Below are 25661 nucleotides of genomic sequence, written 5' to 3' on the forward strand. Positions count from 1 at the left end.
ATGCAAACCTTACCAAAATACATAATATTCTTAAAGATGTTAGAATTAAAGAATTTTTGAATGGACTTCTATAGCATTCTGATCAAATATGCTAAGAGGAAAAGGAATCTTTATGATTACAGCTCCCTTGTTTCTCAATATTTTGTCTAAATAAACCAATATTTAACCAGTATAGTGTATAGAGTTTGTCGATATTTAAGCAAAAGTTTGTTGATATTTAGTAGCAGAAAAATTTCTCTTTCAAAACAGAAAGGTACCAAATTTCCATTTAGTGACTACCTCAAGAGAAATTTCTAAAGAGGTAAAACACACAGAGACATACATAAAAATGTATCTACATATAGGTCTTTTATATTTTTCTTGGAGATATTACTTTTCTAAACAAAAATGCAAAAACTTTAAATTAATAAAAATACTTAGTGAATTAACCTACCTCCATAAACAATTCCAAACTGCCCAGAGCCCAGTACCTCATCAGGAAAAATCTGATAAACTGTGCTGATGTCCTATAGGTGCAAGTCCAGAGAAAAACAACCATGAAGTGGAACAAAAGATTAGTCCTAATAAACTCTATAATTTTATTAAATATATCATTAACACTGATAAATATTTTAAACATAAACAATTACAATTTAAATGCTAGATGAAATCTACAATATAACTATAATATTAAAAACCCACTCTTCAATTTAATGTAATACTGTAATGTTGGACAACTATTCTAATCTTAAGCAGCAGAAATTTTCCAATGTTCAATTATATAGGTTTCATTAGAGAGAAAAAAGACTTAAAACTATATGTCATTGACATACATAATGTCAGTATTCAAAAAGTGATTTGCTTATTGCAATGGTTATTTAGAAATCTCACATTAAATAATCACGGTTCCCAATCATATGTCTGTGTGAGTCCTGATTCCAACCACTTCATTCTTTATGGCTAAAACACTGTGGCTGCCTCTTTATCGATCATCCACATCCACGTGAATTTAAAGTGAAGGAAGAGGGAGCGGAATCACTGTGAGTGAGCCAGAGACCCCACAAAAAGATGACAATCCACGATGAAATTCTCATCTGTGAGGTAACCAAACTCTTCCACTTTTACCACTTCTGGAGGTTAACAAGTCTCCAAATATCTACTCTTTCCTCGTTGAAATAATAATTGCTAAGTAAAGCATTCTGTTTTAGATGACTATGCTTAGCCTGTGATTTTGATGACCACACTCAGGAAAGCACAATGCAATACTTTTTCACTTTCAGTATTCCTATGACATCCTATGGAATTCTCTGCCTATCCTCCACCCTTGTACTCTTTGTCCTTTCAAAAATAAAAGTCCTGGACTTCCCTGGTGGTGCACTGGTTAAGGATCCGCCTGCCAGTGCAGGGGACACGGGTTCGAGCCCTGGTCCGGGAAGATCCTACATGCCGCAGAGCAACTAAGCCCGTGCGCCACAACTACTGAGCCTGCAATTTAGAGCCCGCGAGCCACAACTACTGAGCCCGTGTGTCACAACTACTGAAGCCCGCGTGCCTGGAGCCCGTGCTCTGCGACAAGAGAAGCCACCGCAATGAGCCCACGCACTGCAACGAAGAGTAGTCCCCACTCGCCACAACTAGAGAAAAGCCCACGTGCAGCAACGAAGACTCAACCCAGCCAAAAATAAATAAATAAATAAATAAATAAATAAATAAACAAACAAACAAAAATAAAAGTTCCTTTACATCACATCCTACCCTCTGCATATTCCATACATTGCTATCCTTTCCCTTTGTCCTTCCCCCCAGAAAACAACTACAAGTTCTCTCTATCCTGTGATCCCTTCAGAGTATCCATGGTTCAGAGTTCAAGGTTGTCTGAAGACAAGAAAATGCATTAATACTACTCCAGTATCCTGAGTCCAAACTACTACTCCATCTTTCTCTGATAGCTCAATGGCCACCCAGAATTTTCAGCCAAATAGGGTGGAAGAACCCCACAGGAATCTAGAATTTCCCATGAGGCTTATAGGTAGATCAGTATTTCCCAAAGTCTTCTCTGGCTAAGCAAGAACAACAGGAACCTTCAGGTCTTTAGAAATCTATCTCATGATTGACAGAACAAGAATATGTCTAATCTTCATTATGAAGTTTCCCTAATTCTCTCAATCATATTTGGTTTTCAGTTTACTTTATGCCAATTTAGCAAAGGTTGCAAAGCTATGCTAGTGATGAATCGAGTTTCATGGAGCTTATTCTTTAAAAAATAGACTCAGATCAGTGTAAGTCTACAAACTTTTTCCTTTTGGTGACAGGCATAGCAGTCAAAATAGAGGGAAAGATCGAGTCACAGGATGAGGTAGGAAAGGCCTTATTACTTTTGGGCTGCTTGCTACAGTGACAAAGTATAACCAAAAAAAGCAAACGTATGACAGGGTGTAAATTATTTCATAATATGTATGATATACAATTTTCAAAAACTGAGCTGAAAGGATGGAGTTATGTGGCACAGTTGACTAGGGTGCTAGAATGTGGATCCATAAAATCTGATTTATGCAGCTTTCTGAGGTCTCCTTGTTAAGTACAAGTGATTGTAAGAGTATATGCAAACTCCTTGTCATACGACAGCACTTCTGGGTAGCGATCAAGGAATGAGAATAAGGACATGTTTAAGCTATTCATGCAACTCAAAGAATTTATTTCATTTTATCTGGTATTACATAGTATCAACCATTTAAAATTCCAGTACCAAGATGCGCAAACATGTGAAAAGTCATGCACTGCATTATAATTGTTTATCTGAGATGAAAAACAGGTATTTAACCCTCCACACTACAGAACAGATGATAGAAAATCACTAAGAGAATTGATACAATGTAATGTTTCTAAAATTTTATAGAAGAAAAACATCCTAAAGGACCCTATTTTATTTTCTAGACAACACTAGAAAATTAAAATTTCAGATCAATAAAAATGTATTTTATGATGCTCTTATTTTCAAATAAAGGATCACAGTACCAAGTTTTATATTAGTAGGTACACACTCACCACATTTTCTTGAATCTGGCAGTTTGATACCGAAATACTCACAGAAATATCTCCTGGAAATACATGTTAAAAAATACACAAAATAAGTAAGAGAGATAATAGCAAAACAAGTAAATACAAGCTTATTAATCAAGCTGCAGGGCTGTTTTAAAACCATAATAATTAGACTTTTCTAGAAAAATGTCTATTAGAATGTTTCTTTCCTTTTACAGTTACAGATTTACTCTGTACTTGGCTTTGAAAAATAATAATATTTTGTCAGTTTAGAGTTAGGCGTCATAAAGACTTGGGTTCAAATACTGGTTCGCCATTTCGTAACTCTGGTACAAGCTGAGACAACTTAATGTCTCTAGGGCCTGATTCCCTCACCTGTAAGACAGGCTAATCATTAACATCCACCTATTGGGGTTATTTTAGGCATTAAAATAGAGACCTCACATAAAATGCTTAGCACCCAACTAGGCATATATATTCTATTAATATGTACATTGGTTGTAGAGATCAATTAAAAAGTTGTGATAGATCATCAGATAACACACTGTGATGTGAAAACAGAGGGCTTTTTGCCATAGGCTTCATTATTAATAGCCATTATAAGATTTTATGTTGCATTTTAAATAGATACTCCTCTAAAATATCTTTTACAAATTCATCCTCAATACTTGATCCTGTTTGCATTTTGGTAAAATTTATCTCATTCTACAATGAACAGAGATTTCTTCCTGGGATAAAATGATCAAGAGTTTCCAGGTACTTTGCACACTAAGCATCCTGCCCGGAACAGCATATTAGGTGGTTCTGAGGACACATGTTAACTCACATTTGCAAATGGCATGACTGGCATTCCAGGTCAAGCTCAAGCTGACTAGATTACTTCTTATTTTTATGACCAACAGCTCTAGGTTTCTGCTATTGCCTAATATATTGGGTTGACATGCATTTGTTCAAAATTTTAACATAAAATGAAAAATAAAATAGGATCATTTAATGAATGAAATATCTTAGTATGTGTAGCAGCAGCTTTTATTTGGAGACCCTATGTTTGCCAATAAAATAAATCATCCCCAAAGAGTCTCTCTTCACCGGTTCTAAAGACAGTCAGAAAACTAGCAGACTCACTGTGCACGTTGGTTCCTGAACCCACGGAGGAACCCTTGGGAATAACGGGCATGAGGGCATGCCGGATAGCCATCTCCCACATCCTGGCCACGTCTGCACCAATGCCGCTGGTGAGGACACTGCTACTTGGTGGTGGGCTGGAGGGATTGACCACATTTTCCCCCACATAATACACGACATTTGCTGTAGTGATCTCAAAACAGTGAGGACTGGCCCCGCTAGGGATTAAAGCTGATGGTTTTGCTGGTTCCAGAGATAAAATTTCTGATAAAGGAATTTCCTGTGGAAGAAAGAGTGTGTTAAATGCAGTTTATCAAAACTATGTAAACTTTCAAATAAAATTCATGCCAGGGACATGTGAGCAATGGCATTACAATCAGCCATCAAATGGTTTCATAAGACACAGAATATTACTAAGAAAAATACAAAAATACCTTTAGTAGGGGAAAACTTATCATCTCCTTTCTACAGAAAAATTCAAGTGACTTTTTTACTATGTTCATGTGGTAAGAATAAGAATAATAATTTTGAACCTGCATCAAAATCTAAGACTTAGAATGTAAATGATAATTTTTATAATGGTGAGGTAAAATCATGACCCTTTTGAAATGCATTTGGGTATGCGCAGCTGTTTTTAAATTTCAACTATTCTTTAAGGCACTGAAAATGAATCATACAATTTGATTTGATAGATGTTAATATAATAATAAAGCCACATGAATAGTTTTAATGAGAAAAACCACAGAGAGTGGTTTTAAAAGTAGTTGCTTTTTGTTTGTTTGTTTCGTTTTGTTTTGTTTTTAACTTACATCTGCTTAGTTTTTTATTGAGTTAAGTATAAAAGCCCAGTTAATCGGGCTTCCCTGGTGGCGCAGTGGTTGAGAATCTGCCTGCTAATGCAGGAGACACGGGTTCGAGCCCTGGTCTGGGAAGATCCCACATGCCACGGAGCGGCTGGGCCCGTGAGCCACAGCTGCTGAGCCTGCGCGTCTGGAGCCTGTGCCCCGCAACGGGAGGGGCCGCGATAGTGAAAGGCCCGCGCACCGCGATGAAGAGCGGTCCCCGCACCGCGATGAAGAGTGGCCCCCACTTGCCGCAACTAGAGAAAGCCCTCGCACGAACCGAAGACCCAGCACAGCCAAAAATAAATAAATAAATAAATTAAATAAATAAATTAAAAAAAAAAAAAAAAAAAAAAGCCCAGTTAATCAACTCATTAAATTGACGGTCAAGGCAGGACACTTGAACTACATTAACAGGATTTAAAAAGTGGTTGGTCTTTTAGTAGCTCTCGCATAATCCCACACGCGCACACACACATACACAAATTGGTAGAGTACTCTGGATATAGGATTTCCCCTCATAATCTTATACAATGTGCTGTCCACAATCTGCAGTATTTTGAAAACTATATAGATTGGACATGACCAAATTAGAGATGTCTGATAAACTCTTATAAAGTATTTGGGAACTTCAGCTCTAGTCCCAAAAAGATCAATTTTAAACTATAAAAAAGGAAAATTCATATAAAATCACAACAGACTTAATAGACATCTTTGAAAAAAAAAATCAAATTGCAACTCAGTTTTCTACTTTTTCAAATATGACTGAGACAAAAAGAAGTACAAGTAGTAATGTCTGCATTTTTTAAAAAAACTATTAACCGAGTGGACTTGGGGAAGAAAAAAAAACTATACAGTATTATTGCACTCCACGAATGTGCAGAATTCCAAAATGTGCTAGCACTGAAAAACTGCCTTGCATTGAGGTTGTCCAAGAGGTACAACGAGCCTGCCAAGAAAGCATCTGGTCTGTGCTAACAGCTTGCTGTCTTCAGTACAGGCCTTCATAATGTCAGTCACGCTGCTCTTGCACAAATCCCTTAATGTAAAAGAGTATTCAGTGCTGATAGGTGGGGCTATGATCGATGGTGTCGGATTGAATCCATATGCACATTGAGCTTCATTTCATTGCCAAGAATTTGAACAAGCTGTTGCATGGATGGAAGGCGACAAGATTCCAGCTTAGACCACACAGGTACATCATTCAAAGTTATCTCAAATGCACCTGTTAACATACACTGGTTCTCAATCATGTTGCTCAAGAAGAAGACCATCATGCATGCATAGACCTTATTTTCTTGGCCTCACTGCCAGATGCTAGGAGCTTGCATGCCAAACAAAGCAAAAGGATCCTTGCCAACCATTATTAAGCCTAATTAATAGGCTAGCTTGAAGACAGACAGGAAAGATGCTATGTGTCCATATATTGGTTGAGGGAGGTAATTCTCTCCTTCAATGAGGATGCCTGGGTACCACTGGCTAACAACCCATGTGTACTCCTCAAACACCCGCCTATAACCTCAGGAAACACAAATCTTGAACTTGAGCAGCGGCCCCGTGGCGTACTGCATCTTTAATCTCTTGCCAGGTATGCCGCCCAGGTTGGCCGAGGCATCGCTCCGGACCACCGCCGACGCCGCCACCAGGAGAAGTAGCAGAAGCCGCATCTTAAAACAAGCCAGCCATTTCGGTCGCCCTCAGACTCTAAAAGTAGTTGCTTTTAAGACAATATAGATACTAAAAAAATTAATCACCACATTGTCTTCCAGGAGGTATAGAGTGACTAAGAAATAATAACTTTTAAAACAAATTTTTAATTGAAAAGTTAACGAGGTCTCCTTTTTCTGTTAGATCTGTGTAAAGGGGCCATTGAGAATGATACCAACTATGCCTGAGGCTGCATTAATCTTGAAGGAGCAAGTATATACTGTCTTCAGTATGAATTTCTTTTGGAACCATGTTTTACTGGGTGATAACGTTATGTGACACCTGTATTATTTCAGGTAGAGAGACAGAATGAAAATAGCTGACAAATTTTTTTTTAGAGGAAAGTGTTCCTTGTGAATATTGACAACACATGGAGAAATCATACAATGTTTCTTAACCCCCAGTGACGTACTGCAAGGCTACAGATGCAAAACAAAACAAAGAAAGTTGGATAGAACAGATTTCAGGAATTTACTTCTCGCTAATCTTCTGTGACCTTGAATTTTCTAGTTAAATCACACATCTCTGCTAAAATAGTCAGTTAAGCTTCTTCTCTCCCCCTTCCCCTCCTGCCCCACCATCACATGGGGCCAGAAGCATTCCACAGGGATATTTGAAATTCACAGATGACTAACATGGGGTCACAACCTGATTCCCCCCAAATGTGTAAACTACAGAGAAGAAAAAATATCCTTTGGAGCAAGCTCCAAAAGAGTCATGTCTGTTGGATGTATTTTGTATTTCTGATACTCTACACTCCCATGAGAAAGAAAGAGGGGGCGTGAAACTTCAGTCAAGGAAAGAGGCACCCTTACCTTGTAGTACCTGCTTCCTGTGTCATTTTGAAAGAGGGTAATACATTTGCTATCCAATCTCCAATAGTGCCGTTTCCGCTGAAACAGAAGTTGGATTTAGTATCTTTTAAAAACTTAAAAAATATCCAAGATAGATAAAAATCAAAACATTTTCCCACTGGGGACATAAGATTCAATGGTGGAAAGTGCATGGGCTTTGGACCAGGAAGACTAACACTCAATTTCAAGACTCTAGAAGGTGACTACTCAGCAAATGTGTGGTGAGTTTCTGTGTCTACATCCGAGAGTTATGAATAATAAAGGAGAAGATGTATTAGCACCCAAGCAGTGCCTGGTACTTACTGCATGTATATTAAATAGAAAACTCCATTTTAAAATTCATTTGATGGCTTGAAGAGCTAAAGGTGGATTTGTAGCTGTAATAAAATAAAAAGGCTTAACAGGAGATATAATATTTATATATTCTTATTATTTTAGAACATAAGGCATGCCATGCTGATCCAGCCAGGTATTCTGGCTTCCATTAGAGATGGAAGGGCTCTGACTGTTACAGCAGAACTAAAGAATGTTCTGTAGGATGGCAAGGTTCACTCCATGGCATCAACTTAACAACATCAGGAGAGTGCATCAATAACTCGATCCTCTCTTAAGCTCACTGCAGATCTAAACTTCTATGATTTGGTGATCAGGTCCTTGTGTGTCTGTATGTGTGTATGTGTTTCTTCTTTTTAGACCAAAACGCCCTAATACTATTCTTGGTCTCTTCCACAACCTATCTTAGACCAGTCAAATACACTAAATATGCTTCAAATATTTTATCATGTCTAGGAAGGACGGGATGGTATTCAGTTGAGTCCTACAGTAAGTCATGTAAACCTCTCTCCAGAAGAGAAGGTTGAGATTATAGCTAGAGCGATTAGTTTATAGACGTCCATTTATCTAAAGAAATGATAGGAATCCTATAGCTAGGGGGTGATGAGGAAAACACTACCAATAGCTGAGAAAGAAGCTTAGCACTAAATGTCAATTAGCTTAACTGAAACATACACCAAATTTTTTTCTCTCTAACACACATGCACAAACTCATTCATCAACCATTAGGAAAATAAGAAGTAATGAACTACTCAGACTATATGAAAAAATTAAAATGTGTTGTCTTTTATCTAATAAAATATAGGATTCCTGTATTTCTGAATAGGTCAGCTTTTAAGTGAACACCTAAGGATTTAAGAAGTATATAATAGTTATCATTGTTTCTTCTCTCCCTAAAATGCAGTGCTTTAAAAAAAAAACCTGAATCACAGAGGAGTGTTCTGAAAGCAAGCCTGTAAAATGGCAGGCAAGACATTCAAGTTGTTGGGAAATCATCTCAAGTAATGGAGGGAAATGAGTTTGTTTCCCTGAGATTGCTGTCTACACTTTTTTCTAACTCAGTTGTTTGCTCAACTACTTGGGACACTCAGAGACTGTGAACGTACTGCCCTAGTCCGGTCCCCTGCCTGCACTGAGGTTTGCTCCTGGTAACCCAGACGTCCCACAGTCTTGACAGGGCATCAGCAGTTCCTCTAATTAAAGCTCGCAAGACAAGAGAAAATTTCTTGCTGTGGATCTTACCAGTGTGTCCTTGCTGGTGTAGTGGACCATCCATCCTTCTTTCATCACCGTGCTGCTTTTCCTCTTCGTGTGTTTGACAGACTGCACTACTCTCATGAGTGGGATGTTGTTGCTTGTTGATGGACTTGAAAAGTCAAAATATTTTAGGAAAGAAATGTTTTCAGATACAGATCTTCTTTTCCTGCATACAACCTTACTTCAGCTATTTCAAAGTGAAAGTCAAAAAAAATTTCATATCCCATTTTTAGTGAACGGTACTGCCAGAGTACCATAGTTCAGAATCTGGATTACTCTGAAGAGTGAGAGGCGCTTTATAGGTACACCTTAACAATCTTGAGGGAGGATAATAAGCACCTCGGTTTTCAGGTTGAACTGCATGGGGTTCAGTTTTGGGGTTGAACATTGGGTAGATTACAGTCTTAGTGTACTGAGGCCACAGTATTCAGAATCACACATGAACGCTTATTTGCTTGCTACATATTACAGCCATAATATTAATCATTTAGAGATAATATCAGTTACTGTGAATTTCAGTCTCTCTCTGGATAATTTCACAAAAATTAGAACCTGCTGTTGAAACTGTCTTTTAAACAACTATTGCTCATGGAATTATGCCCGTCCTTCGTCTCTTTCTTTCTCTGTCTTTTCTGTCTCTGTGTCTTCCTCTCTCCTTCACTGCCTCCAACCACAGGCCCACCTGCCCACACCAATCTTTTGATACTAAAGAAATGTACACCTTTGAAAGACAGTGGGGTCATAAGACTAATATTTTCCAGTATTTTAAAAATATTTCTCATGTTATTGAATGGAATAAAATCCAATTATTTTATTGCTCTCCTCTCATGAACAATTTCAGTCAGTCAATGAATATGGCATTTGTAAAATGGACACAAAAGTTTGAATACACTTTATAACATAAATCAGAGGTTTGGAAACTATTTTTGCAAAGAGCCAGGTAATACATATTTCAGGCTTTGCAGAATACTTTGTCATTGTGGTGCAAAAGCAGCCATAGCCATAGCTATGAACGGGCCTGGCTATGTTCCAATAAAACTTTATCACAAAACAGGCAGCAGCCTGATTCGGCCATAGTGTGCTGACCACTAATATAAAAAATGGGATGATCTACAGATCAAAAAGTACAGATAATTAGATGACAAATATGAAACTCCACACACTTCTGAAATAACATCAAGAACAGTAAGGTCCAGACGTATGTGATATTTGTAATAGGGGCCAGCTATAAAAATAGATGTTGTCCGCTGAGGTTGATCCCTGATCTCTGTATGTGCACACAATGAGCTTTTTTTTTTTTTAACGTCTTTATTGAAGTATAATTGCTTTACAGTGGTGTGTTAGTTTCTGCTTTATAACAAAGTGAATCAGCTATACATATATCCCCTTATCTCCTCCCTCTTGCGTCTCCCTCCCACCCTCCCTATCCCACCCCTCTAGGTGGTCACAAAGCACCGAGCTGATCTCCCTGTGCTATGCGGCTGCTTCCCGCTAGCTATCTATTTTACATTTGGTAGTGTATATATGTCCATGCCACTCTCTCACTTCGTCCCAGCTTACCCTTACACAATGAGCTTTGAATAAATATTAACTTAGTAGTAAATTTGTCATTTGCACATACATGTAACCCTCACATGCAAAAGAAAATGGGTCAAAGGATGAGGCAATACCAGGAAAGGATGCAAACTACATTTCTCCAAGGGAATCCCGACCTCCTAATTCCAAAGTTAGGAGTCTCCTCCACAGTACACAGCTCATTTATAAACAAATTATAGACATACCTCAGAGATATTGCAGGTTTGGTTCCAGATCACAGAGGTAAAGCAAATATGGCAATAAAGCGAGTCACATGAATTTTTTGGCTTCCCAGTGTATATATGTTATGCTTATACTATACTGTGGTCTATTAAGTGTGCAATAGCATTACGCTTAAAAAAACCAATGTATGTACCTTAATTAAAAATTAGTTTATTGCTTTAAAAAATGCTAACCATCACCTCAGCCTTCAGGGGAGATATAATTTTTTTGCTGGTGGAGAGTCTTGCCTTGTTGTTGACGGCTGTGGACTGATGCGATGGTGTTTGCTGGAGGCTTGTATGACTGTGGCAATTTCTTAAAATAGGACAACAATAAAGTCTGCAACATCGATTGACTCTTCCTTTCACGAATGATTTCCCTGTAGCATGCAATGCTGTTTTATAGCATTTTACCCACAGAACTTCTTTCAAAATTGGAGTCAATCCTCTCGAACCCTGCTACTGCTTTATCAACTAAATGTATGTAATATCCTAAATCCTTTGTTGTCATTTCAACAAACTTCACAGAATCTTCACCAGGAGTAGATTCCATTTCAGGAAACCACTTCCTCTGCTCAACTCTTAAAGTTTTATCATGACATTGCAGTCACATCTTCAGGCTCCACTTCTAATTTTAGTTCTCATGCTATTTCCACCACATCAGCAGTTACTTTCTCCACTGCAGTCTTGAACCACTCAAAGTCATCCGTGAGGTTTGGAAACAACTCCTTCCAAACTCCTGCTAATGTTGATATTTTGACCTCTTCCCATGAATCATGAATGTTCTTAATGGCATCTAGAATGGTGAATCCTTTCCATTAGGTTTTCAGTTGACTTTGCCCAGATCCATCAGAAGAACAGCCATCTATCTATGGCAGTGATAACCTTCCAAAATGTATCTCTTAAATAATAAGACGTGAAAGTTGAAATTACTCCTTGATCCATGGGCTGCAAAATGGATGTTGTGTTAGCAGGCATGAAAACAACATGAATCTCATTGTCCATCTCTGTCAGAGCTCTTGGGTGACCAGGTGCATTGTCAGTGAGCAGTAGCATTTTGAAAGGAATATTTTTTTTCTGAGAAATAAGTCTCAACAGTGGACTTAAAATATTCAGTAAACTATGTTGTAAACAGATATGCTGTCATCCGGGCTTTGTTGTTCCATCTACAGAGCATAAGTAGAGTGGATTTGGTGTAATTCTTAAGGGCCCTAAGATTTTCAGAATGGTAGATGAGCATTGGTTTCAACTTAAAAGTTACCAGCTGCAGAGTCAGCCTGTCCTTTGAAGCTCTGAAGCCAGGCATCATCTTCTCTCTAGCTGTGAAAGTCCTAGATGGCACTGTCTTCCATTATAAGGCTGTTTCATCTACATTGCAAATGTGATGTTTAGTGTAGCCATCCTCATTTATTATCTTAGCTAGATCTTTTGGTAACTTGCTGAAGCTTCTATATCTATAATGCTTCCCCCCCCACCCTTGTACTTTTATGCTATGGAGATGGCTTATTTCCTTAAACACCTTGTGAATCAATCTCTACTAGCTTCAAACTTTTCTCCTGCAGCTTCCTCACCTTTCTCAGCTTTCACAGAATTGAAAAGAGTTAGGATTTTGGTCTGGATTAGGCTTTGCCTTAAGGGAATGTTGTGGCTTGTTTGACCTTCTATCAAGACCACTGAAACTTTTTCCTTCAGGAATAATGTTGTTTTGCTTTCTTATTATTCACATGTTTACTGAAGTAGCACTTTTAATTCTATGAAGAACTTTTACTTTGCATTGACAACTTGGCTGACTGTTTAGCTCAAGAGGCCTAGCTTTTGGCCCATCTCAGCTTTCGACATGCTTTCCTCACTAATCTTAGTTATTGCCAGCTTTTTATTTAAAGTGAGAGACGTGTGACTCTTCCTTTCACTTGAACACTGAGAGGCCATTGTAGGGTTATTAACTGGCCTACTTTCAATATTGTTGTATCTCAGGGAGTAGGGAGGCCTGAGGAAGTGGAGAGAGGCTGGAGAAAGGCTGGTTGGTGGGGCAGTCAGAACACACACACCATTTATCGATTAAGTATACTGTATTATACTGGCATGGTTTGTGGTGTCCCAAAACAATAACAATAGTAACCTCAAAGACTGCTAAACACAGATTACCCTAACTAATATAATAATAAGGAAAAAGTTTGAAATCTTGTAAGAATTACCAAAATGTGGCACAGAGACACAAAGTGAGCAAACGCTGCGGAAAAAATGGCACTGATAGACGTGCACTACCCTAGGTTGCTACAAACCTTCAACTTGTAAAAAAAACGGAATACCTGTGAAGTGCATTAAAGCAATAAAACGAGGTATGCCTGTGAAGGCACACTTTAAGTTTCTTCTATAACAGATTAAAATATCAAAGAGCTTTAAAAAGTACATACCACTTGGGGCTCCCCTGTTTGACCAAGACTGGGGTTGCAGCCCTCACCTGATGGTTCTGTTGGAGTCCTCGTGGTCTGGGTCTGGATCCTGCATCTCCCCACTGTCGTTCTGGCACTCCGCCATGACCATCTCAGCATCTTGGACCATTGCCTCTTCCATGTCATCCATGAGCCCACTGTTTCTTTCACTGTCATTGTCATCGCTCCCTTCTTCCATGACTACATCAGACTCTGCCCCAGGGCTAAGCAAATCTAAAAAATTGTTTGGTGCCCATGAAGATAAGCCTGGAATCCTGGAGCCAGGACTTAAGAGAAAGTTAGGCAATCCTAAAGCAAATCAATTGGAAGCCCTAAAAATATAGTTATGTGAATTTTTCTTTTCTTTCACTTTCCTTTTAAATTTTAGTTCATAATCACCTGAATGTATGAGAGGATGAATATATAATTTTACGAGCAGATGCTCATTTTTCTGTGCCCCTAAGCCTAAAAGCATGAAAAGTCATGGGAAGCCTTGGAAGGAAGCCAAGGGTGAGACAGAAACAAAGTGCTAGGAAGCAAAGTGATACCAGGCACCAGTGAAGAGGATACGAATCTTATTTCAGTAGTACAGCCCTGGTGGGAAAAAGAAATACATTGAAGGATGTGGGAAACTTTGACATGCAAGAACACTCAAGGTCACTGATTCTTGATATTCCAGTAACTTTTAAAATCATGGATTCTAATATATGGTCACATAAGCCTAAGATATTTGATATTCAAAGTAATACTGAATCCTGTCATTATATAGCTGATGGTAATGTAGTAAATTATAATTACTTACTAAGGCAAAGTACTTACTTTAAAGTTAGAAAACAGATTGATCAGAGATCCTAGCCTGCCAAGCTTGGAAAATGCATAATTTTCCAGATTTTTCTGACTGTATGGAAAAATGCAATTGCAAATTAATCAACATAACATAAACTACACTGTTTCCCTTTGGTTCTAGTTATCAAGTACACATTGACATTTCCTGGGCCTGAACAAAATCAATACCATATGCCACAGAAAGTGGGAAGATTGCCAAGCTTTTGATTTTGGCAGCTAATTCATGCATCTTGAAGCCAGAAACTACTATGGGAATGTTTTCCTAGAGAGCTTTCTCTTCTTCTTCTAGAGAAGAAAGTTGGAGAACATACATAATCACTTGTTCTTTAGGATTTTAGCAACAGAAATACTCAACCTGTTTCTCCGGTCTTTTATCACCAGTTTTCTTCCCAGAGGAATCAGCAAACTGATAACAGACTGAAAGTATAACACAGTCTACTATCTATGGAAAAAGTCAGCCTGGGACACTAAGTCAAATGCTTTGGTCAGAATCCATCAGGAATTCTACCAGGGAAGAAAATGAGAGCTGTTCCTTTAGGACATAGCGGTTTTCTTAGAATTCCTTCAATCTTAATTTGTACAATTAAGGTTTTCCCAAAGGAATATTCCTCAATATAGAGAAGGATATGTAGTTTTTAATTGTCTAAATTCAAGTTCCTTTTATTATTATTAAAGATGCAGGTTAACAAGCACGTACATAATGGGAATAGTAAGCGGGTGGAGGAAGAAAGTTGTAACTATTTCCTGGTAGGTCAATTTCTGTGATTCTTCCCTTCCTTGACAGACAGGGAAGAAAAGTTAACTTCTGTCTCAGTGCTGGGAATGAAAAGGATGGAGGACGAGACTGATAGCTATAACTGGGAGGCATTCCAACAATTTCTATGCTTCTGAACGAACTAGAATAGGTGTAGAAAAATAAGAGAGCTGGGGAAGAAATCCTGGATATCCAAGTTTTCAGTACTAGCTGGTTCACCACGTAAAAATCAAGAAAATCTCTGGTCTTTATCACAATGCAATGATGGGTGCTTTTTTACAGTAAAGTAGGACAGAGGCCGTAATTTACTTTGGTCTGGGTCACGAGTATCTGAATGGAAACAAATTAAAAGTAAAAAAATCTCGCTAAGTCCTAACTGACACATGCCTTAAGAGGGAAAAGAAGCATAGACGTGACAGCTGACCTTCTACCTACCTCCGTTAATGGTCACTTCGCCAAGGCAGTTGTTGGGTACTTTTGGTGCACAACGTTTATGACAGTTGAATCTGCAATCTAATCACAATCATTTTAAAAGAAAACAAATCAAAACCAAGCATGCATCAGAAAGAGAAGGTGTGGGAAAAAGAGTCATTTCAAATAGGTGAGGCTCAAACTTCGGCCGTTGACAAATACTTGGTGGCAAGATCGTCCTTACCTTTGCACTGCAGGCCCTGCCTGAAGAGCCCCTTGAGAAGCTTCTTGCAGTACTGGCACACAGTGGGCCGGGTGTAGGAGTGGATGACGAAAGTGTGCGGCACTTTAACTTTGGACAGCAAGATCTTGTCGAGCTGGATGGGTCGTCCAATGTATGACTGGGAATTCGACCTCTTCTCTCGACCAATGAATGACTCTGATGGTGACTTTTGCTATATGTTTGAAAAACAATAAAGGACAATGACAATAAGATATAAGAGACTATCTGATTTATATATTTATATATTTTTATTTATTTTATTTTCCAACAAAAGGTCTCACATATTCATTACTGAGCCAAAGCACTAGTGCAGAAATACTGACACAAAGAGAAAAATCATTTTCCCAATAAAGCACATCCAGCTGTTCAGATAGTAGTGATGTTCTCAGAGTGATATGGTAAGATGCAAGTGACCCTGACACAGCATAATATATTTGTGTATTTTTAAATTGCCTTTTATTTTACTATTGTATTTAGTGGTTTGATCCTTAAGAATGTGAGAGGAATAAACTAAAACTATGTTTCTGTTCATTAATGTAATTTATTTCCCCTTAATTTCTTTTTTGAGTTACTTTGTTTTTATAGTACGAAAAGAAGAGAATTGGAGATCAGACTATTTGAACCTGATTTCTAGGACTTTCAAATAATTTGCAGCTTTTCAATTTCATCAGTTTAATACAGAAATATAAAGTTGAAAGCAAACCAAAAAATGGTTCTTAATCCCACTCCATATATTACTTCATTGACATTTTCTAAAGTTTTACATATAAGAAATGCAAGCAGTTCAGGAAGATAAAAAATGAAAAGTAAATTCCCCCAATCTGTCCAATCTAGTACTTCATCTGAACAAGGCCTACAGCTTCTTTGGATTCCCTCCAAGAAAAAAATAAACATAATTAAAAATTACTCCTCAACCATAAAAGTAAAGGGTTAAAATTATACTATCATTTATATAATTGAAAAACATAGTGACTACTGGATTATATAAGACACATAAATATTAATATTTCGGTTACAATTATATCTCTGTGCACTCTTGTCTCTCATTTTGTAATTAATCAGCCCAGTACATAGATTAAAAAAAAATAAATGAAGTGAAGTAAGTCATAAAGGGAAAAAAAAATCGTATATTAATGCATATATGTGGAATCTGAAAAAGTTGGTATAGACAATCTTATTTACAAAGCAGAAACAGAGACACAGACCAGAGAACAAACATATGGATACCAAGGGGGAAAGGGGAGATGGGATGAATGGGGAGATTGGGATTGACATATATACACTATTGTATATAGTATCATATATACACTATTGATACTATGTATAAAATAGATAACTAATGAGAACCTACTGTATAGCTCAGGGAACTCTACTCAATGCTCTGTGATGACCTAAACGAGAAGGAAATCAAAAAAACAGGGAACATATGTATACGTATAGCTGAGTCACTTTGCTGTACAGTAGAAACTAACACAATATTGTAAGGCAACTATATTCCAATAAAAATTTTTTTAAAAATAAAATAAAATAAATTTAACTGTGTTTCCAATGTTTTTGAACAATTTCATGGTATCTCTTGATATCATGGAAATGTACTTGGGAATCATCAGGAAAAATAATCATTGGAATAAAAGAACTGAATTACTTTTTAATAGTTATTATAATTATATATCTCATTTATTAAGTTCTTAACTTAGTATTAACTCTTAATAATCACTGTGTTAGGCACCTTACAAGACAGGCCTTGTTATCTATAGTTGAGGCATCTAAGCTCATAAAGTTTAAATATACTCTTTTGGGTCAAATGCTAGTAAACAGTGGAGCCAAAACATGAACCTACACTTGTCTGCTTCTAGAGCCCTTGTATTATCCCATTACTCAGTTAATTTCTAATTTGAAATAATTACTGATGAGAAACAAATCATATTTACAGACAATTTCCATCCTTTTCAATGCCTATCTGCATCAAAAGGTAATACCATTTATTACCAAATGGGAAATTTTTGATTTGCAGATTCACCAGCTGCAATAAAAAGAAATTTGAGATGAGGTTCTACTTAGGGATATTATGTCTACAGTTACATTTATAATTTCAATTCCGTAAAATAAAACTACCAAGCATAATTATTCTGGAAGGGCTCAACTCTTGCAGAGAGATCTGGGGCACTTTTAAAGATGAGCCAAAGGTTTGCCAAACCAGAATCATAAATATATTGAATAAATATCTTCAATGGAATTGAATTTTACTGGAAAATAATTAAATTTGTAGGGTTAGGTCCCTGCTTTAACCATATCCAATAGGCCAGTTTTAAGCATACACTAAAATGAAAAGTGATATTTTTCCGTAGTTGGAAAGTTTCAACACTCAGAATAAAAGCTGACGTGATGTCACACTTTCTTAGCAGACTTAAAATGTTCTCAGATTTGGAAAATCATATGAAAAGTTGACCAAATCACCTTTCAGTTATTTTCCTTAATTTAAGAGACCTAATTCTTGGCTGTGTTAACAAAGCCAGTTTGATGTAGGACTACTCAGTATACCATGGGGCAAATTCACTTAGAAGAGCAAGAAGCAATCTGATAAAACTGAATGTTTTCTTTTCATCCAACATGGTAACATTCACATAAACACTGTCATAAACTACAAGAACCAGAATTATTCTTGAGAAGTCATTTCATTTATTACCTTCAAGGCAAGATTACATAAGGAATTTTAAAACATTACATGAGTTTAGGGAAAAGAAATTGGCTGTTACTTTGTGGCCCAGAGTCCGTACTACACATGTATTCAGGCAATGATGAGATTCACACAGCCACATGTGTCCTTGGCACAGAATAACAACTCACAAACTGCATAATTTATAGGGTCAAAAATTAAGACTTTAATAGCATTTAAGATACAATAGCAACTTAAGATTTTCACAGCATTAATAAAGTGTCCTCTTATCATTTATGACATTTTAAAATTAAAATCAACTAGTAACACAACCAGAAATACTTATCATTCCCCTTTCTTATGGTTCCAAATATAATCAATCATTTTCAATGTGACCTCTATTTCTAAATGAAAAAGTAAAGTTTTACAATATTGAGATGGGTACATGCATGTGGGAACTGATTTATTGCTGGAAGGAGACTGAGTTGTTTAATTTTACTTGATAAACACTTTGGGAAAGGGAAGTTTTGTCTGCAGAACTGTATTCTATGTTTCAGGAGTTTACACATATACATTTGTACGTGCTTTTCCCTGTCATGAAGCAAATCTAAGAGCTAAGACAAAAAGAGAAGACTGGGTCATTATCTGATGACTTTGTAAATGCTTATTGAGATATTTATCCATTCTTCAAAGTGTGAAAAAAACCTTTTATTGATATATAACAGATTGTAAAACAAACAGAAAAATAAGATCCTATGAAACAAGGCCATTGACCTGTAATATAAATTTATATTTATAATATCTATCTATATATCACTGTTTACATAAATGTTTAAAAACCATCATTTCTGGAATCCTGCCAATTATTCCTTCCAATAATATGAAAGCAAACTAAATGCTTCTAAGGATTTTCAGAATCAGTGATAGATTTTGATTAATAATTCATATTCTGTTACTATTTTAATAAAGTTACTAGTTGTAATTTCAATTTTTATGTGCAGTTTTATTTGAAGGTATATACACCAGAAATCCATAATTACAGTATTTTTGTTTGATGCATCAAGCTACAGAGTAGGCAAAAATTCAGAAATTAGTAATTTTAAATGAAACAGGGGATGGTTTAAAAAATGTCATTGATCTAAATCCAACTAGCTTGGACTTTAAGATAACTTCAATATGAAAGTAGACTTAGCAATTCAAAGGGTAATGTTGACTTAAGTAACAGCTTTTATGGATGTTATGCATTATTATGCAAAGTAAAGAGATATGGTATCATTGTATTTCTTCATTAACTTCATTTTATTTTTTATTTATTTGTATATTTTTATACTTAATTATAATGTGTATAGAACTTTACAGTTTTAAATAAAATCTTTCTTTAATTCTGGTAAAGAGAAAACTCTCTCTTACCCATCAACACTAGTTTTACTAGGTTAACTAAATGGTGTTTAAATTCATTTCCACTGTTACTTGCTGCTCCAGTTTGGCACTGTGTGTTTGGTGAACCTGGGCAATCTGCAGAATGAGGGTTTTTTTTTTTTTTTTTTCAAGGGAACAGGGAGGAAAGTTGACATGTTTTGGAAAGGGAACAGCAACATTTTGTTTCATTCTGCTTCATTATTATGTGCAGAGCAAAAACTGGCTCAAAACTCGGAACAGATATAAAATTCTCTTCTCTATAATTATGGTAGGCACTTGCAGGAGGACACGCTTCTAAAAATTTACATTTTTACATTAGCCATCGGTCCTAAGAATTGTTCTTTTCCTGAGTGGAGGAGTTTGGATCACATTACAGGTGTGGAACTTCTGTGAGAACTGACATCACTGTACAATATGGTATTGGGATGGATTGATGTAAATGATCGGATTTGGCAAATTATAGATGATGAAAAATATGAAGATCTCTTGTTCTCATCGTAAGAGGTATCATATCATAGATAAGAGAGAATATGAGAACAAAAAAATGATGAAAGCTGAATTTAAAGACGGGATTAGATATTAAATAAAGATTATACACATTAAATATTTTTTAAAAGACTGTGGTTTCCTGAAGTGTCTGTAACATCCTCATGCTAACAATATTTCATTTGAAATGACTGCCAAAGTTAAAACTATGTGCACTGAACACCTACTTACAGAGGCAAGGCATCTTGCTTTTCTAGAGACTGAATTTGTTCTTTAACCTGGTATATTAAATTGATGACTCAGCAAGTTTGGAACCATCCCAGGAAATGACTGGTTAGATTACATTATGGAAACTCCAACTGCCAGCACATCTTTAAACATTCAACAGGACTCTGAAACAATTTCCCAACAAGGTATATTCCACTTCACAGTTCAAAATGAATTCTCTTTATTAGTTAAGCTAGAAAACAGAGGGGAAAAATTGCCCTTACTTGTGGTTTCTTGTTGTCATTTATGGAAAAATCGAACATAAGACTTCCTGAGAGATGAAAGTCACTGTATAAAAAACAAGATTCAGGGGCTTCCTTGGTGATGCAGTGGTTGAGAATCTGCCTGCCAATGCAGGGGACACGGGTTCGAGCCCTGGTCTGGGAAGATCCCACATGCCGCGGAGCAACTGGGCCCGTGAGCCACAGCTACTGAGCCTGCGCGTCTGGAGCCTGTGCTCCGCAACAAGAGAGGCCGCGATGGTGAGAGGCCCGCGCACCGCGATGAAGAGTGGTCCCCACTTGCCGCAACTAGAGAAAGCCCTCGCACAGAAACGAAGACCCAACACAGCCAAAAATAATAATAATAATAATAAATAAATTTATTAAAAAAAACAAGATTTAAGTAAAAACTTCTCCAGTATTAAGATATTTATGTTTATTAACTAAAATCCATTTCACAGACCCATACTGGGGACTGGATTTGGGGTAACATAAACTCCCCTTGAATCAAAGAGAAATAGAAAAGTAGAGAACACTTTAGCGTACGTGTTGACATCACTTTTTGGACTCCTCATTTTTGGGACTCTTTTTGGTCTTAATCATTACCCAATAAGCTCCTAAGGGAAGGACAACGTCTTAATCATGTTTGTCCTCTGTTAATGGAAAGAAGTGCCTGGTAAAGATAAGTAATAAGCATTGCTTGAACTAAACAAAAATGAATGTCTTCAAGCAATAAATGCATGCAAATAATGGATGAGACATTTCAGTAGAGATGTTCAAAATACAGACTGTTAATATAAGCTTTTAAAAAAAATTTAGTATTACATGCACTGTAACATTGACACACTTGCTCTACAGGGTTTCAATTTTAAGAGAGTACAACTGACTAAGGAATATTTTCCACTGGAACTGTTCTCTGTACTTGTCTGCTTGCTCCTCATCCCTACTGGGCATCTCCAACATGAAAACAAAATCTGTCAGAACCCTTTTGCTCTGGAAAGAGGACGGTGGCAAGCTCAAATATCAATAATACCTGTAGGCTGCTAATATTAATGGGTGTCAGGGATGCAATAGAGAATGGTGGAGACTACAGTAAATCGGAGAGGACAGGCTCAGTTGAAAAGGGATGGATCAAAGACTGCTAATGGCTGTGAGTATGAAAGCCCTATGTTTCCAGACCTCTTAGTTTTGCAAAAGAAACAGAAGATCTAGTTGCTTTACGAAATAACTCTATTTCTCAACATTAGCGACTCCAAAAATTCTGAAACGTTGTGCCAGTCAACTGATTTGGGGAATAAATCTGGTCATGGGGAGTCTGAAACCTCTGAACTAGATAACGACATAAAACACTTTCTATAACCTTCGTATGTGCCAGATTCTTTTCATAGCACTTTACATTCATCAACTCATTTAAACCTCATGACCACCAGGTTTTTTAAAGATAAGGAAACTGAATCATAGAGAGACTACATCAATTGCCCAAGATCACACAGCCCGTAGAAGCAGAACTATGAACTCAGGTATTCTTGTTCCAGATGATAATAAGGATTCCTCTCTTTTTAGTCTCTCCCAGTTCTCACATCCCCTGGTTTTATGTTAATATAAAAATAGAAAGTATTTTCTTCCCTTCATTTAAGTCATGAAGGAAAAGTTCACAGGAAACAAGAAAAATCAAGTAATAGTATGTTCTACTTGCCAAAATGCAAAGTGAAAATATTGTGAACCCCTTAACCTTGACCTACAGAAGAGACTTTCAGGCAACTTGTCTGTGCCCAGAGGATAGCATCTGAGTCGTGCATGTTTTCTAGAACATAATGATTACCATAATACACAGCCTCTATTGTATAAGTATCACTCAGTTGCCTGCCTACTTTCCTGTTCAGGTGCTGTTATGCTGAAAAGATACCAGCACAGCTATGTGAAACAGAGCCAACCAAACATTAATCTTTTATTCCAGAAGTTTTAAGATCTAGCATTTTTTGATTATCAAAGAACTGTGCAGAACAGCACATTATAACAGTTTGCTCGTACTGCCATCAAGATGGATCTATCTAATTTAACAAGTGCTTGCTGGGACAAATCCTACCTAAAGGCTCAAGTCAGATGCTACAGGACATACAAGGACCAGTAAATAACAGTCTCTGTGCCCAGTGAGTTTACTATTCAATAGAATTCTGGACACAACATAACTGTTACCATCAACAACATGTGCTCTTCCCTTCTATAGGCATAGATGGTTCCGTCTCATTCTTCAGATTCCAGGTCATATATCACCTTCTCCAGGACGCCCCCAGGTCACCTCACTTCCTGCCCACGTCTCCTCCACTCTGTGCTCTCTGGCACGTCTTCATGTCCCCTCCAGAGCCATTACTGCAGAGCACAACTACCTTATTTACCTCTTTGTTTATTAGGTTTTTACTGTCTCCCTTCAGTAGAATATAAGTTCCACGAGAAGGACAACTTGACAATTTTGCTCATCACTGTATCACCAACTTCTGGAACACTGCCTCACACAGAATAAGTGCCCATATGTATGAAGGTTCGAAGCAAAGATAAACCACTTCCACGATGGAGATAAAGGGGTCATTCCGAAAAGGAGTTTCCTGAAGAAGAGGCATTGGGTGTGGATCCTGAAGTGAGTCTTGCCATGCAATGACTATGTTGACTATTATTAGCAGTTAAAATTCTGTTTAGGACAACTCAGTCCTCCTAATCTTCAGACTGCCTAGAGATTTCTTTTATGTGCTCTGAAACCTGTTTATCCCACTTGGAAATGATTATCTAATGCCACCCATTGTCACTGCTAGTAAAACACGGCGGTGAATGCTTAGTCTGAGTCTATTTTACGAAGCAAAAAAGAAACAATCGACTTCTGTCAACAACACTGAGATGAATATTTCACCTCAAACATGGGGAGTCCAGGATTTTCCAGCACAGAGCAGTTCTTGGGCAACAGACAAGTTTGAAGACCCCTGGGAATTGAGGTTCACATAGGAACACTCATGTTGCCATGCGCTGTAATTCGCTGAGTAGAGGGTAGGGTGTTTGGCGAGTTTTAAATTGTTCAGTGCTATTCTGTTACAATTCTCATTCTACAGGCCTTGAACTACCTGCCAAGTGTGCCAGATAAATGAGTTTGGCTCCTCAGTTGGATACCCTAAATATGTAGCATAAATAAAATCTAATCAACACCTTTTCATAACAGTGAAAAGGACTGCCACAGAGCAGAAATAAAAAAAAGTGTGCCCCCTGCTTAGTGGTGATGGATGCTGTTTTACAGTGGAGAATCCATTTTTAACGTTTGCAGCAATTTGTGAAAGCTTTCATAGTAACAACATATATAATCTCTTATTAAAAATACACGGTGATCTGGATTTGCTGAGTGCTAAAGCAGTCTTGGAAGTTACATTAACTTTTATACTGCCTCACTCTTTTTAAGTAAACAGAAATGAAGGATAAAGGAACCTTACTATTTTCTTAAGCAATCCACCCTTTCCAGGGAAAGCACTAGACCCTTGGAGAACTGTTACAAATTACATGCACTGTTCTTTCAAAATGTCAGTTACTGACATCCTACAAATCTCTGGGTTCCTGGAGGAAAGGGGAGACATAATACAAGTAAGATCGCCTCTCCTTATACTTGAAGGCAATGCAACCTTAACGCCACACACTATACATTCATAAAATAAAAAAGCATTTCCGCTGAGGAAGAAAATAACTCTGCATGTCAACAAGTTGAGGGCTTCGACTGTCAGACTTGATCTCCATATAGAAAGTGAACTGGAAGGTAAGCAGATCATGTGGGAAATTCAAAAGTGATTTTAGGGACACACATTCTCATGGTATTTGACCTTGACTGAATTGACAGGGGCCTGGCCTCGGTGTTCGAGCTCACGGGAAAGCTGAATGAAATAATCTAGAAAGAGATTTTCCCATCGATTACTGCCTTGGAGCTCAGTAGTCATGATTGGTGAGGAATTTAAGGAGCAGAGACTTAAATTTGACAGGCCTGGCATGACATTAGATGGACACAGATAGCCACTTAGCAAATGCCTGTTACTGGTAACTGGGTGCGTGGGGGGTTGTTTTGCATCTTAAAGCAGAGAGCAATGCTTTGTGTCTTAAGTCATGGCAGTGGGGAGTGTTACGGAGGCCAAGGTACCTTCCCGATGTGAGTGCAGGCTCTTCAGGGACTTCACTAAAGATCCATTTGTTCCAAAGACCTGTATGTTTGTAACTGTGGACAAGTGGTATATGATGTCCTCTTCCCCAGTGGAGTTCATGAAGGACTCTCCAGCTGTGTTCGTATTTAGAATTACACATCTGGAAGTCTATGTTCAGAACATGAAATAATAATGTACAGATGACAAGCCAGACATATTGAATGAAATCAGGCAACAGCTGATTAATAGCACATCAAAGAAGGCCTCACGCTCTTAATTTTACTGATGGGCTCCTTCCCGACAAACGCACCACTGCACATACTCTTCTGACTCTCAGGAGGTGGAGAAGTGCCAGTTAAATAATTCTTGGATGTCTTTTCCTCACTGGAAGTATACACTGCCCAGGTTTGAATTTAGAGAACTAGTCTGTACAATCATCAAAAGAAATCTTGCAATATCTGGCTAACGTACTGGATGTCATGGTTCATATTTAAATGGAAAAACGAATTCTTAATTCAGATGAATCACCAGGATTCCTGGAACTCCAGAACACAAGCATAACAATTAAAGTGTCTACCTCTAGACAGACTTTTGCTACTTTGGAAAATATCCTGGAAAATATTTATTTGGCCAGAAATTTTACCATAGTTTCATTAGAAATAAATTTTTTCCACAGTATTTGCTCATTTGAAAAGAATCTGCCTTAACTATTATAAAGTGTATCAGGATCATACCCAATTACAGATAGATAATGCAATGGTGGTATTCTCTTGTCTTTACTTATTTATTAA

At 37.4% G+C, this 25661-nt stretch overlaps 1 protein-coding gene and 1 pseudogene across 2 annotated transcripts in view; both read right to left on the bottom strand.

Moving 5' to 3' along the window:
• The window catches only part of PRKD1 (protein kinase D1), a 329482-nt gene that overhangs the window by 41103 nt on the left and 262718 nt on the right, over positions 1-25661 (bottom strand). For both annotated transcript variants that reach the window (XM_028166068.2, XM_057543615.1), the window contains exons 5-12: positions 15620-15830; positions 15400-15477; positions 13394-13598; positions 9122-9245; positions 7508-7585; positions 4144-4423; positions 3025-3077; positions 434-506 (exon numbers count right to left, since the gene is read on the bottom strand). In XM_028166068.2, the coding sequence (XP_028021869.2) occupies positions 434-506; positions 3025-3077; positions 4144-4423; positions 7508-7585; positions 9122-9245; positions 13394-13598; positions 15400-15477; positions 15620-15830 (1102 nt within the window). The remainder of the gene's footprint in view (positions 1-433; positions 507-3024; positions 3078-4143; positions 4424-7507; positions 7586-9121; positions 9246-13393; positions 13599-15399; positions 15478-15619; positions 15831-25661) is intronic.
• Positions 5817-6652, bottom strand: LOC103014195 (thioredoxin reductase-like selenoprotein T; annotated as a pseudogene).

Source organism: Balaenoptera acutorostrata, chromosome 3 (genome assembly GCF_949987535.1).
Source record: "Balaenoptera acutorostrata chromosome 3, mBalAcu1.1, whole genome shotgun sequence".
Taxonomy (NCBI): Eukaryota; Metazoa; Chordata; class Mammalia; order Artiodactyla; family Balaenopteridae; genus Balaenoptera; species Balaenoptera acutorostrata.